A 13,555-nucleotide genomic window follows, 5' to 3' on the forward strand; every position below is an offset into this window, starting at 1 on the left:
GGCCCTTTAAGATTTTATGCCTCCCCTGTCTTCAGCTCAGGGTGACTTTTTATCACTGCCTGATTTTCTTTTTTCTTTCTTTCTTTCTTTTTTTTTTTTTTTTTTTTTTTTTTTTGAGATGGAGTTTTTGCTCTTGTCGCCCAGGTTGGAGTGCAGTGGCACAATCTCTGCCTCCCGGGTTCAAGCGATTCTCCTACCCTCATCCTCCCAAGTGGCTGGGATTACAGGCATGTGCCACCATGCCCGGCTAGTTTTTGTATTTTTAGTGGAGATGGGGTTACTGCATGTTGGTTGGCTGCTCTCGAACTCCTGACCTCAGGTGATCTACATGCCTCGGCCTCCCAAAGTGCCAGGATTAAAGGAGTGAGCCACCGTGCCCGGTCCACTGCCTGATTTTCTTTAGGCTTGTCTTGGTTTCATGGAAACATACTTGTTTAAAAGTGAATTCCGGGCCGGATACCATGGCTCACGCCTGTAATCCCAGCACTTTGGGAGACCAAGGCGGGTTGATCACTTGAGGTCAGGAGTTCAAGACCAGCCTGGCCAACATGGTGAAACCCTGTCTTTACTAAAAATACAAAACTTAGCCAGGCGTGGTGATGGGTGCCTGTAGTCCTAGCCAATCCGGAGGCTGAGGCAGGAGAATTGCTTGAACCGGGGAGGCGGAGGTTACAATGAGCCGAGATCGTGCCACTGCACTCCAGCCTGGGTGACAGAGTGAGACTCTGTCTCAAACAATAAATAAAGTAAATTCTCGACCTTTTATTAAATTCATATTTTTTAAGTGACCCCAGGACCATCACTGCACAGCTCTGCCCCGGGGCATCCCGGCCGCTGGGGTGAAATCGTTGCCATTCTGGCTGCGGTTCTGTGGTCCTCTTCTGTGTCCAGGCCTATGGTGTGCTGGAGTCACGTCCTTCTACATTTCTGCAAGTTGGTTGTTACCCGTTGCTGGCTTGAAATCAGCCACGGTGTGGTCTTTACACCACAGGAACCGGCCGATGCTGCAGATCAGGGCTCCCTTCACCCCTGCCAGAGCGGCTCACCAGCAGCGCCCCTGCCTCCTGCGTCTCCCTATCTTTGGAGGGGCTGAGCGCTTCCCAACATGTCTGTTCAGTTTTTCATTCTTTTTACGATCTCTTTTATTTCTGGGAGTTCTATTTGGTTCTTTTCCAAGTCAGCCGTGTAGTGTTTTAATAGTTTCCTGTCCTTTGCGGATCTTTTCTGTCTTGGGGTTTACATCTTTAAATGAGGTGAGCAGAGCTGATTTATTACCCAGCTCATCGTTACCTAATCCCAAGCTGAGTGGGCTGATTTCTACCTCGGTCACTTCAGCTGGTTCTCCTCCCAGGGCTGTCTCTTGTCCTGCGGGGGGTGGGTCTGGTTCTGTCGTCTGCTAGTCTTTGACCTCTTATCATCTGTGGCGTTTCCCAAAGCCTGGGATGAAGGTGACCTTGTCCAGAAAGGTTTACAGCGTTGTAGACGGGAACTGCCTTGAATCAAAGCCACTGTCCGAGGCGTCCAGGCCCTCGCAGGCGCTATGGCTGTAGGGGCCAGAGCTTCCCAGGGTGGTCTCCATTCCTGCTTTTCCCTTTCTCTCCTCCTGCTCTGCTGGGCACCCATGTCGGTTTGTGGTCTTTTAGGAAGCGGGCCACACAGCAGGAGATGAGTGGCGGATGAGCATTCCCTCCTGACCTCTGCCTCCTGCCAGATCAGCAGCTGATTCTCTGGGGAGTGCAAACCCTGTCGGGAACGGCATTCGAGGGATCCGTATTGTGTGCTTGCTACTTATCAGAATCTAATACCTGATGATCACAGGTGGAACAGTTTCAGCTGGGTGTGGTGGCTTATGCCTGTAATCCCAGCACCTAGGGAGGCTGAGGCAGGCGGATCACCTGAGGTCAGGAGTTCGACACCAGCCTGGCCAACATGGTGAAACCCCATCTCTACTAAAAATAGAAAAATTAGCCAGGCCTGGTGGCACGTGTCTGTAGTCCCAGCTATTTGGGAGGCTGAGGCAGGAGGATTGCTGGAACCTGGGAGGTGGAGGCTGCAGTGAACCAAGATCATGCCACTGCAATCCAGCCTGGGAGACAGCAAGACTCTGTGTCAAAAAAAAAAAAAAAAAAAAAAAAAAATTGAGACATGGCACAGTTTCATCCCAAAACCATCGCCCACCCCAGCGCCGTCCTGTAGAAAAATTGCCCTCCATGATCCCAGTCCCTGCTGCCAAAAAGCCCGGGGACCGCTTTTCAGACCGTTGCTCGTTTCTTCTCTTGTGATGCCTTCTTCACTGTGCGTCCTGGGAGGGTTGATCTGAGCCATCCACCACCTTCAGCAGAAGCAGGAATGTGAAACGGTGTTTCTGGTGACTTACCCACCGTTTATTTCTTTAACAAGGCATCACCGAGCAGGCCTAGGGCCAGACCCCATGGAGAGGGCTGGGGTTAAAGTTGCCCATGGCCCAGTCCCTGCCCCATGCTCAGGAAAGAGCAGGGGTGCCAGATTTACCCACGGAGCTGCATTCCTTGGGTCCTCAGCTCGCCTGAGACTCTAGTCTGGAGACCGTGTCAGGATGACGTGGGGTGCGCTGCTCCAGAGACGGTCCCTCAGCTGTACTTCATAGCGGCGTCTGTGCCATGGGAGCCAGGTCTTCCCGTGCAGCGAGGACGTGCTCAGCAGTAACCACAGCGTGGGAAACGCCAGGGCGAGGGCGGTGACCTCTCCACGCAGACCCGTGCCCAGGGACTGAGAGCGTCCGCTGTCCTGTGACCTCTCCACGCAGACCCGTGCCCAGGGACTGAGAGCGTCCACTGTCCTGTGACCTCTCCACGCAGACCCGTGCCCAGGGACTGAGAGCGTCCGCTGTCCTGTGACCTCTCCACGCAGACCCGTGCCCAGGGACTGAGAGCGTCGCTGTCCTGTGACCTCTCCACGCAGACCCGTGCCCAGGGACTGAGAGCGTTGCTGTCCTGTGACCTCTCCATGCAGACCCGTGCCCAGGGACTGAGAACGTCCGCTGTCCTGTGACCTCTCCACGCAGACCCGTGCCCAGGGACTGAGAGCGTCGCTGTCCCGTGACCTCTCCAGGCAGACCCGTGCCCAGGGACTGAGAGCGTCGCTGTCCCGTGACCTCTCCACGCAGACCCGTGCCCAGGGACTGAGAGCGTCCACTGTCCCGTGACCTCTCCACGCAGACCCGTGCCCAGGGACTGAGAGCGTCGCTGTCCCGTGACCTCTCCACGCAGACCCGTGCCCAGGGACTGAGAGCGTCGCTGTCCCGTGACCTCTCCACGCAGACCCGTGCCCAGGGACTGAGAGCGTCGCTGTCCCGTGACCTCTCCACGCAGACCCGTGCCCAGGGACTGAGAGCGTCGCTGTCCCGTGACCTCTCCAGGCAGACCCGTGCCCAGGGACTGAGAGCGTCGCTGTCCCGTGACCTCTCCACGCAGACCCGTGCCCAGGGACTGAGAGCGTCGCTGTCCCGTGACCTCTCCACGCAGACCCGTGCCCAGGGACTGAGAGCGTCGCTGTCCCGTGACCTCTCCACGCAGACCCGTGCCCAGGGACTGAGAGCGTCGCTGTCCCGTGACCTCTCCACGCAGACCCGTGCCCAGGGACTGAGAGCGTCGCTGTCCCGTGACCTCTCCAGGCAGACCCGTGCCCAGGGACTGAGAGCGTCGCTGTCCCGTGACCTCTCCACGCAGACCCGTGCCCAGGGACTGAGAGCGTCCACTGTCCCGTGACCTCTCCACGCAGACCCGTGCCCAGGGACTGAGAGCGTCGCTGTCCCGTGACCTCTCCACGCAGACCCGTGCCCAGGGACTGAGAGCGTCGCTGTCCCGTGACCTCTCCACGCAGACCCGTGCCCAGGGACTGAGAGCGTCGCTGTCCCGTGACCTCTCCACGCAGACCCGTGCCCAGGGACTGAGAGCGTCGCTGTCCCGTGACCTCTCCACGCAGACCCGTGCCCAGGGACTGAGAGCGTCGCTGTCCCGTGACCTCTCCACGCAGACCCGTGCCCAGGGACTGAGAGCGTCGCTGTCCCGTGACCTCTCCAGGCAGACCCGTGCCCAGGGGCTGAGAGCGTCACTGTCCTGTGACCTCTCCACGCAGACCCGTGCCCAGGGACTGAGAGCGTCGCTGTCCCGTGACCTCTCCACGCAGACCCGTGCCCAGGGACTGAGAGCGTCGCTGTCCCGTGACCTCTCCACGCAGACCCGTGCCCAGGGGCTGAGAGCGTCACTGTCCTGTCCGCGTGCCCTCTGGAGCCATGCGGGTGGAGAGTAGGCGTGAGCTTTGCAAGGTCAAGGTCAGGCTGAGACCCCCCTCCGTATGTACTGGTCATGGGCCTGGGACGAGGGGCTCCAGGCCTTCCCTGCCCCCTCCCATATTTATTGATGTGGACACACCCCGACAGCTACCAAAAGGTGGGAGAGAAGGTGGATGGAGTCTGAAAGGCGGGGCTGTCCTTGACTGCGCACAGTAGGCACCTCGTAGAGTCGGGCGCCTTCCCTCTTCCTTCTCCCTCCCTCAGGGGCTATCATTGAACACCTGTTCTGTGGCCAGTGCTGTTGTCTGTGCTAGGTACACATCGGTCAACGACACAGATAAACCTGGCTCCAGACCCAGTGTTCCAGCTCCTATCCGTGCTGGAAACTGGTGCCAACGGGGAGAGGCAGCAGATGCCAGGGCTGCTAAAAACTTGCCTGGTCATGAAGGGCTGAGCAGGGATGCAGCCCTGGGCATCACGTGCCCTAAAAGCCTATTTATGGCAGAGAGTGTGACCTGCTTGGGGAAGCCGCTGAGGCTCCTGATGTCTGGCCCCCAGTCCGGCAGCAGGAGGGTTAGGCCACAGCAGCCCCACATCCTTGTGGACAGACAGGGTTAGAAGAGGTCTGTGTCCTCCCGATGGGGCCGCACCGTGGCCCACAGCCTGGCTGTTCTCTTCCTTGGTAGTTGAGGACGCTGAGAACAGAGAGATGCGGATCTGCCCAGTTGTTCTGTGATGCTCCAGGTCCTCCGGGTGCCAACCCCACTGACGACGGGGCTCCTGTGCTTTCCTCTGCATCCAGTGACCCAGCAGCCTGGGCCACAGTGCACACACCTGTGGCTCCTGCCCAACGCAGGAGATGCTGTCTGGGGAGGCCTCTCTCAGTGGCACCCTGACCCACAGGCTTCAGCCCTCCAGCACCCCGACCCCCTGATTAAGGGCCGGACGTCCACAGTGAACAGTGCCCTCCAGAGCACGGAGCCACCTGTAGGACCAGGGTGGGTGAGGAAAGAAGCCAAGGGCAACCCGAAAACCATGCAGGTCTGATTTTTAGGGGTGCAAACTTTCAAATCTTCTGGCAATTTTGAGCCCACGCTCCAGCTGCAGGGAGTCGCATGCGTGGCCACGATTGGATGATGGAAGTCCTCGGGCCCACCGTGCGGACAGAGGATCTAGGCCCTCGGACCACAGGGACTGTAGCGGAGACCCCTCGGCAAACCTGCCCGCTGTGTATCCTCCACGGGGGACTCACTTGTCCTTCCTATTTGTGATTTTCTTCTTCCTTCTTAAACAAAAATGCCAGAAGCAATTCCAGGGAGGTCAGAGTTCTTTTGGGCTGCGCTCAGAGGGAGTTCTCAGCCTGCGTGGTCAGTCTCTGCAGTGAGGTGAGCATCTTCTGCCCCCTCTGACTGGGGGCTATTTGGGGGACCTGACTCTGTCCCCTCACAGAGCCCTGTGGTCTGGCCAGGTGAGGCCTCCCCACCCCCACAGCTGTGGCTCTCAGCCCAGTAGGCTCGTGAACCTCAAACACCCCAGCTTGCCCGGGGAATGGTGGTTCATGCCTATAATCCCAGCACTTTGGGAGGCCAAGGCAGGCAGATCATCTGAGGTTAGGAGATCGAGACTAGCCTGACCAACATGGAGAAACCCGTCTCTACTAAACATACAAAATTAGTGGGGCGTGGTAGCAGATGCCCGTAATCCCAGCTACTCTGGAGGCCGAGGCAGGAGAATTGTTTGAATCCAGGAGGTGGAGGTTGTGGTAAGCTGAGATCACACCATTTCACTCCAGCCTGGGCAACAAGAGCGAAACTCCATCTCAAAAAAAAAAAGACCCCAGCTTGAGGGGCCAGGGTTGGGGCAGAACATACTCCTCAGGGTGCCAGCTGGGGGCAAAGGGGATACCGCTGTGTCTCCCAGTGTCCTTCTGCTGGGGACAGGCTGTGGTCAGGCCGGGCACCACGCATTAAAACATCCCACGTGTTTTTCCCTGAACTGGTCCCATGACCCCTTTCCCGAATCCTGCCAGATGTTTCCTGGGAGGGACCCCGTTGCTCTCATAAACAGGGGTGCATGTTTTCCCAGGGCGGCCAGCAGCAGGCACCGGCTCCTTGACTACCGTGCAGATATCTTCCTGGACTCAGAGGAACATATTTTGGGTCTTTGCGTGCGAATGAGCAGAGTCCAGAAATAAATCTGTGTCTGTAACAGGAAAAGACAGGCTCTCCCGCACGTGGGCCATCTTTTCTTGTGACTCAGAGGTGCCCCGTGGAGTCAGCACTGTTCCTGTGGGTCACCAGGATGGGAGCCCACCACCTCTCCAGCCTCAGTACCTTCCATGGCCCCCCAGCGCTGAGGAGGCGGCTTCAAGCTTCTTGGCCGAAGGAGCCCATGCTTACACAGGCAGGGACTCAGCCGGACTAGGGCTGCTGAGAGTACCAGAGGCTCCCCTGCTGGGAAACAGGTCTTGTAATGCCCAGTTTGTGATGAGGACATGGAGGTTCAGAGAAGTTGTCACTCTGTGGAAACCACACAGGGCCAGGGCAGGATTCCGGCCCAGGCCACCCCGTCCCAGGCCTCTAACCACGATGCCCACTCAGTCTGCCTCTGGCGGGCCGCAGAAGGGTCTGGGCTCGTCTTGACAGAGCCCCTGGTGCTGCCTCCTCCAGTTCACGCTGAGATCGTCAGTTCTCAGAGGGATCCCAAGCCCACACCTTATGTCCTTCTGCCCTGGGCTCCCCACAAGGATCTTCACACCCCACATTGTCCAATCACCGTGCCTGGGTGGCCTGGTCCTGCTGTCTCTCTGAAGCCGCCTCAAGCCCGCGCTCCTGGGTCCACGCTTCTGCTCCCCTAACCGCTGGGACAGGCCTCGCTTCAGGGCGGGAGCAGGGGCTGAGTGGTGGCCCCAATCCACAGGCGCCGGGAGCATGCGAACGTGGCCTTGTTTAGAAGAAGGGTCTTTGCAGAGGGAATGAAGTTAAACATTTCTGGATGAGATCATCCTGGATTTAGGGTGGCCCATAAATCCGGTAGCAGAGACTGGCAGAGGGAGATTCCAGACACAGCGAGGAGAGGAGGCCATGCCACCGAGGAGCCAGCAGCTGGGGCAACGTGGCCACAGCCAGGGAACGCCGGGAGCCCCCAGAAGCTGGAAGAGGCAGGAAGGATCCTTTCCTAGGGCCTTCGGAGGGAACGCAGCCCTGGAGATGCTTTGTGGATCTCAGGCCTCCAGCGCCGAAGGAGAATAAACCTCTGTAGTTTTAACCCGCCCACTCTGCAGTCACATGTTACAGCAGCCACATGAGGCTCCCACAATAGTTAGCATGGCACACACCACAGGGCCTCAGTTTCCCCAGCTGCAAAATGAGAACGACGACTGAACCCACCTCACGGGCTTGCGGTGAGGATTAAATGAATTGATACCCACGGCATGTATGCAGCAGGGACCAGCCCGGGACTGTCAGCCTCCATCCACGTGACTGTTACTATTACTGTATGATTGTCCTTCGTTCATTCTTTCCATAAATACATGCGGAGTGGCTGCTCTGAGCCTGCTGTGGACAGCAGGGCAGCACAGACGAGGCCTGAGCAGTGGTGCTGGGGAGAGGATGGCGTAGGGCGGGCCTCGTGGATGCAGCCGTGGGCCTCACCGTAAGCATGAGCCACCACAGGAGGCTTCGGGAGGAGTGGCCAGACGGGATTCACCCCATAGGCATTTGCTTTTCGGTGGATCAGGAAGAAGCCTGGGGTGAAGCTGGGGCGTCAGGGAGCCCCTCCCTTCCTCGGCGGGTCCCCTGAGGTGCCGGGGCTCCTCCTTTAATTCTCTCTGCTGGACCTGGAAGCTTCGCCTGGGTCCCTGGGACTGTCGCGTTCACGGGCTTCCACCAAGCCTCTCGCTGGGTGCATTTACTTGAACCATTTCAGATTTCGTTTACTTAAAACTCATCCCCAAGTACACTTTGGGATGTTGAGGCAGGCGGATCGCCTGAGGTCAGGAGTTGGAGACCAGCCTGACCAACATGGTGAAACCCCATCTCTACTAAAAATACAAAAATTAGCCGGGGTGGTGGGCGCCTGTCATCCCAGCTACCTGGGAGGCCGAGGCAAGAGAATCGCGTGAACCCGGAAGGTGGAGGTTGCAGTGAGCTAAGACGACACCATTGCACTCCAGCTTAGATGACAGAGCGAGGCTCCATCTCAAAAAAACAACAAAAAAAATGATTTCAAAAAAAAAACTCATCCCCAAGTGACTTTGGCTTCATTGTCATTTGGGGATGAGTTTTTGCGTTCTGTCCACAAGCGGCAATGAACCCATGTACTTGGGTCACACACTCAGCCTGCTGTCGGCAAGGGGGACCAGAAGCAAGGTCAGGCCCGGAGCCTGCAGCTGGTCGCTCCGCACCCAGAGCAGATGGATGGGATCCCGGCCGGCGCTCGCTCTTCCTCCCGCCGGCTCATCCCTTTCTGCCAAGACTTCCTGTTCGTTCCTTTAAGTCTCAGAATTATGGAAAGGAGAGGCAGATGGGACCTCAGTCCGGAAGCTGCAGCCTGACCCCCAAGCCATGGGGGACAGAGGCCCCCACTGCCCCTAGGCAGCTCTGGCTCAGGGAGGCACAGCGCTGTTTTGCTGCTAGTTACATCAACACCCTGGGCAGTGGAGTGGTCTCAGGGTGACAGAAAGGCCGATCAATGTGACGTGTGTCTTTGATGGGAAATACGTTGTGGCTGCATAGATGCTGCTCATTTGATAAAGGGACTGTCTTAAACATGGCATCCCAAGGGGAGAGGGAAAGCTGGAGATGTTGAGGGCATCTTGCATCTGATCCCCAATTAAGAGTGGGAGGCCGGGCGTGGTGGCTCACATCTGTAATCCCAGCACTTTGGGAGGCCGAGGCAGGTGGATCACCTGAGGTCAGGAGTTTAAGACCAGCCTGACCAACATAGAGAAACCCCGTCTCTACCAAAAATACAAAAATTAGCCAGGCATGGTGGCACATGCCTGTAATCTCAGCTACTCAGGAGGCTGAAACAGGAGAATCACTCGAGCCCGGGAGGTAGAGGTTGCGGTGAGCCGAGATCGCGCCACTGTGCTCCAGCCTGAGCAACAAGGGAGAAACTCCGTCTCAAAAAAAAAAAAAAAAAAAGTGGCGAGTCCGGGCAACACTGCCTGTGTTTGAACACAGCTCCACTCTGCTGGCAGCAGGACTGTAGGCTGCGGCGACTTCATCTCCCTCAGCCTCAGTGTTCCCATCTGTGACGGGGGCCTTTCTCATCAAGCTGCCGTGAAGGTTGACGGAGTGGGCTCCCATGAAGCCGCTAGCTCATGCCACCTCCTCAGCAGCCAGCGATCGGTGACTCTCTGCTACGCACTGTTGTCATTCAGGACCAGAGAGAGGTGACTTGGCCAAGCTTGCAGCCATTTCGGGGGGGAGCCGGAGTTGAACTCGGGCCCATCTTCGAGCCCCTACGTGAGGCTGCCCATTCTTTTTAGCATAAAGTCAGTGCAGATACAAGGGACCCCAGGGAGTGGACCCGGAGCAGGCAGAGGTGTGGTCCTGACCCACAGCGGGAAGAGACCCAGAGGGTGACCCTCTTCAGCACTGCTCAGGGACTCACAGGTCCCTGAGTGATCCCAGGTGGAGGCCGGGGGACCTGGGTTCTGCATCCTGAAAGGTTTTCTTCTGTGGCCTGGGCTGCTTTGCGGTCCTCGGCTAAACCCTCCTGAGAACTTCCCAGGTGCTTTGGAGTCTATACCCCTGGGGACCCTCCTCTAGACCCTCCTGGCTCTTAAAGGTTCCCATGTGACCTGGGGGAACCCCCGTAACCCCCTGCACTCCGTCCCACCATCTGCAAAAAAGGGATTCTGGCAGCGCCTCAAAGTATCAACATGGAGTGAGACCGCAGCGCAAGCAGCCGTGCGCAGCAGCTGCTCAGTGAACTGCAGTCACCTGTGAAGATCCAGGTGGGTTTCCACACAGGTCCGCCCACCCTGACCCAGAACTTTCCTCCTCTACCTAGACTAAAATCCATGGAGTTGGGTTTGTGAAGATCCACGCCCCCTGGAATGTGCTGTGCAGAGAGGCGGAGTTTCTGAAACTGAAGATGCCGACGAAGAAGGTTAGTGTTGATGGTTCTGTTTCGAAATGTATTGTCAAGTCTCCACGTCACTTGAATGCCTGCCTGGGTCACAGGAAGCATACCTACCTGGAGGCCCTGAGTTTTATTAAAAAGCCGAGCAGGCTTCAAGGCTACCCCTGGGAGGACAAAGAGGTTTGATGTGACAAGGCCCCCAAGCTCCGGGGTCCTGACCGTGGTGAATGTGACCCAGCCCCAGGTGGTCTTTAGAGACTGCAGAGCAAACCCCACCAAGAGACGGTGCAGGCGGAGGAGCCCACCTCTCCGCCCTGGGAATTTACCGTAACTGCAAACACAGTTACTCCTGGGGCCCCGGTGCTTTTGTGCTTGTGGCGTCTCCGTTTATCAGGTTCATTTTAATTACATTTGCGGGCTTACTGGGATTCTTCTCTTTAATCTGTGAAAACTTTATATCTAAAAGACAGTTTGACAGTGTTTTCCCAGAAGCTTAGCGTGGAGTCAGTGTTTCCTTTGGCGGGCAGAAGGGTGAAGCAGGCTAGGCAGTAAATCAGCCCTCGGCCTCTCGGCCTCAGAGACCACTTGGATTCCTCTTGTGAAGCATGAGTAAAGTGTAGGGGGAAATTCTCTGGAACGCATTATAATTGTGCTTTTGGCTGGGCGCTCCTGAAACCCCGGGCTTTCACAGCGTGGGCGGGGGGTGGGGGACATTCTGGCCCACCCAGGCATTCTGCTCACAGGATGTGCCATTGCCCAGGGTGGGATCGTTCTCTGACCATCTGAGGACAGACACGGACCGTGGTCCAGCAGGGTGACACATCTCCCCGTCCCTTGTCTTATCTGCAGATGTACCACATTAATGAGACCCGTGGCCTCCTGAAAAAGATCAACTCTGTGCTCCAGAAAATCACAGACCCCATCCAGCCCAAAGTGGCTGACCACAGACCCCAGACCATGAAGATACTCTCCTATCCCTTCTCCCGAGAGAAGCAGCATCTGTAAGTGGGGGCCCCCATCCTGCTCCCCAAAGGGTCCTGTGTGTGGGGATTTAACCCTCTAGCTTGAGAAATGTGGGTTGATTTTCTGTCCCCCAAAGAAGAGCGTATTCTTGTAAGAGCCCTGTGGTTACTGAACCCAGAAGAGGCCGTGGAAATGATTTCCAGGGTCCCTGTTATCTGAGGAGTGAGGGGGCCACAGCATCATGTCCTGCTTGGGTCACAGGAAAAACTTCTTCAGCCTGAGTGAGAACCCCAAAGCACTGTCTCCACCTGCCTCCCCTCGCCCCAGCCGCCCCCCCCCCGCCGCCCCTCCCCCACCCGGGTCTGGGTACCCAGGCCTCCTGAAGCCCAGGCAGCCTTGAGCCCAAGGAAGTCTCATTCCTTGTGGCAGAAATTAAAAAACATCCCCAGGCGGGAGGCCTGAGGCCCCAGGGACTCACCGCCAGCTGACTTGCCTGGCAGGGCCACGCCTATTCTGGAACCTTCCCTCCTCCCCCGCTCCCGAGGGGCGGTAGGGCGTAGCCACCGGGGTCAGCAGTGACTGCAAAGCCTCTGCTGGCCTCACTGGCAGAGCTGGAGTGCGGGCAGAGGCGGGAATCGAAAGCTTGAGCCATGGGAACCCAGAGGGACTTTGGATGAAAGCCCGCGGGGGCAGGAGGGCTCCTGGACAGTGGTCCTCACGGAGTCGGGGCCCGGGAAGAATGGACAGGGAGGACGAACAGGTGCCCCAGCCCACAGGGGTCCTTGCTTGTTAATGTAGGAGGGGTGGAGCCGTGAGTATCAGAGGATGCATTTACCAGGTCCTAATTCCTAGAGGGGACAGGGCACTCCCCCGGAGAGAAGGAAGCACCCCCAAGCCCAGCCCTCTCCTCCAGCTCCAGAATGGGGGCTTAGGGCACTACAGGAAACTGCCCTCCTTCCAGGACCCCTGCCCACCTCCCCTGTCTCTGCCCTGAGACGCCTCCGTCAGCCCCGCTGCCTGGCCAGGGCTGGTCTCACCTCCAGGCCCCATGGAGATGGCAGCTGCCCAGCTGCCCTCCCCAGCTCTACCTCAAGTGCCTTGGAGAGCAGGAAGTGTGTTCAAGATGCCCCTCCACCCTCAGGAAGCCTCAGGCAATCCCTGTGTGGCCCGTCAAGACCCAAACCATTAGAAGTCCAGGGAGATGGTTTTCAAGGTTGAAACTGTCTGATGGCAGTGGTGGCACTGCCCCCGTCCCTCGCCTTGTTGAAGCAGAGGCTTTAAAAACTGCCTGCTGAAGATGTCATCAAGCCGGGATCTTCCGGGGGCCTGTGGGGGCTGTAGGGGATGGGGGATGGGGGATGGGGGATGGGGGTCGGGGGCGTCTGGCCATGCTTGCCTCTCAGGTCACTTCCCAGCTGTGTAGGTCTCAGGCCTCACCCAGGTGCAGGGGCGGTAACACAGGCCGTCCCGAAGGCCCAGGGGTGGACGGGTCATACCTGATGTGCGGGCAGAGTTCCGTCCATTTCAGGGCCACCGCTAATGGGGACAGTGTGGTTTCCCAGGGCCTTGAAACCCAGAGGAACTGGACCGTATCTTATTTCCTTCCCGTATTTCCACAGATTTGACCTGTCTGATAAGGATTCCTTTTTCGACAGCAAAACCCGGAGCACGATTGTAAGTATCACAGGCTCCTGGAAACAGCTCACCGGCAAGGTGGCCCTGGGGAAGCAGATGATAATTTCATTTTGGTGAAACTCCTTCGGGTGGAAGCCGGCTCTAATTGTCTGTGACAGAAATAATTAGAATAATGAAAGGGAGAGGGCAGCGAGGGGCCCAGGGGATGGCCGTGCCCCAGGCTGGGGCAGCTGGGAGAAGGGAGGAAGCATGGGGCTTGGAAAGCAGAAGGGACGCCAGCCCCCCAGAGTGATTTCAGAGGCTGGCATTCCCGTGTCTGTGCAGCTCCCAGCACATGCCTCAGAGCCTCAGAGCCTGCTCGTGGTGGGCTTGTGTGGGCCTGACCATCAGGCCACAACTGGGGGTTTCTGGAGCAGAGAGGTGGGGGCAGGAGGGAGGGGCGGGGGAGGCGAAGGCACGTGGGTTAGGATCTCTTCCCAGGCCTTTTCCAGAGGAGCCGACCGAGGTAATTCTGACCAGGCCACCCTGCCCTACTCAAGGCACTGGCTTTGTGTTTATCCGTCGGCCGCCAACCTGTCCACCGGCCAAACT

General features: G+C 57.8%; 1 protein-coding gene across 11 annotated transcripts in view; it reads left to right on the forward strand.

Moving 5' to 3' along the window:
- Nucleotides 1-13,555, forward strand: part of ANO1 (anoctamin 1) — a 208,386-nt gene that overhangs the window by 115,693 nt on the left and 79,138 nt on the right. For all 11 annotated transcript variants that reach the window (XM_074401809.1, XM_074401810.1, XM_039471000.2 and 8 more), the window contains exons 4-6: nt 10,295-10,393; nt 11,216-11,367; nt 12,949-13,003. In XM_074401809.1, the coding sequence (XP_074257910.1) occupies nt 10,295-10,393; nt 11,216-11,367; nt 12,949-13,003 (306 nt within the window). The remainder of the gene's footprint in view (nt 1-10,294; nt 10,394-11,215; nt 11,368-12,948; nt 13,004-13,555) is intronic.

This window comes from Saimiri boliviensis, chromosome 6 (assembly GCF_048565385.1).
Source record: "Saimiri boliviensis isolate mSaiBol1 chromosome 6, mSaiBol1.pri, whole genome shotgun sequence".
Classification (NCBI taxonomy): domain Eukaryota; kingdom Metazoa; phylum Chordata; class Mammalia; order Primates; family Cebidae; genus Saimiri; species Saimiri boliviensis.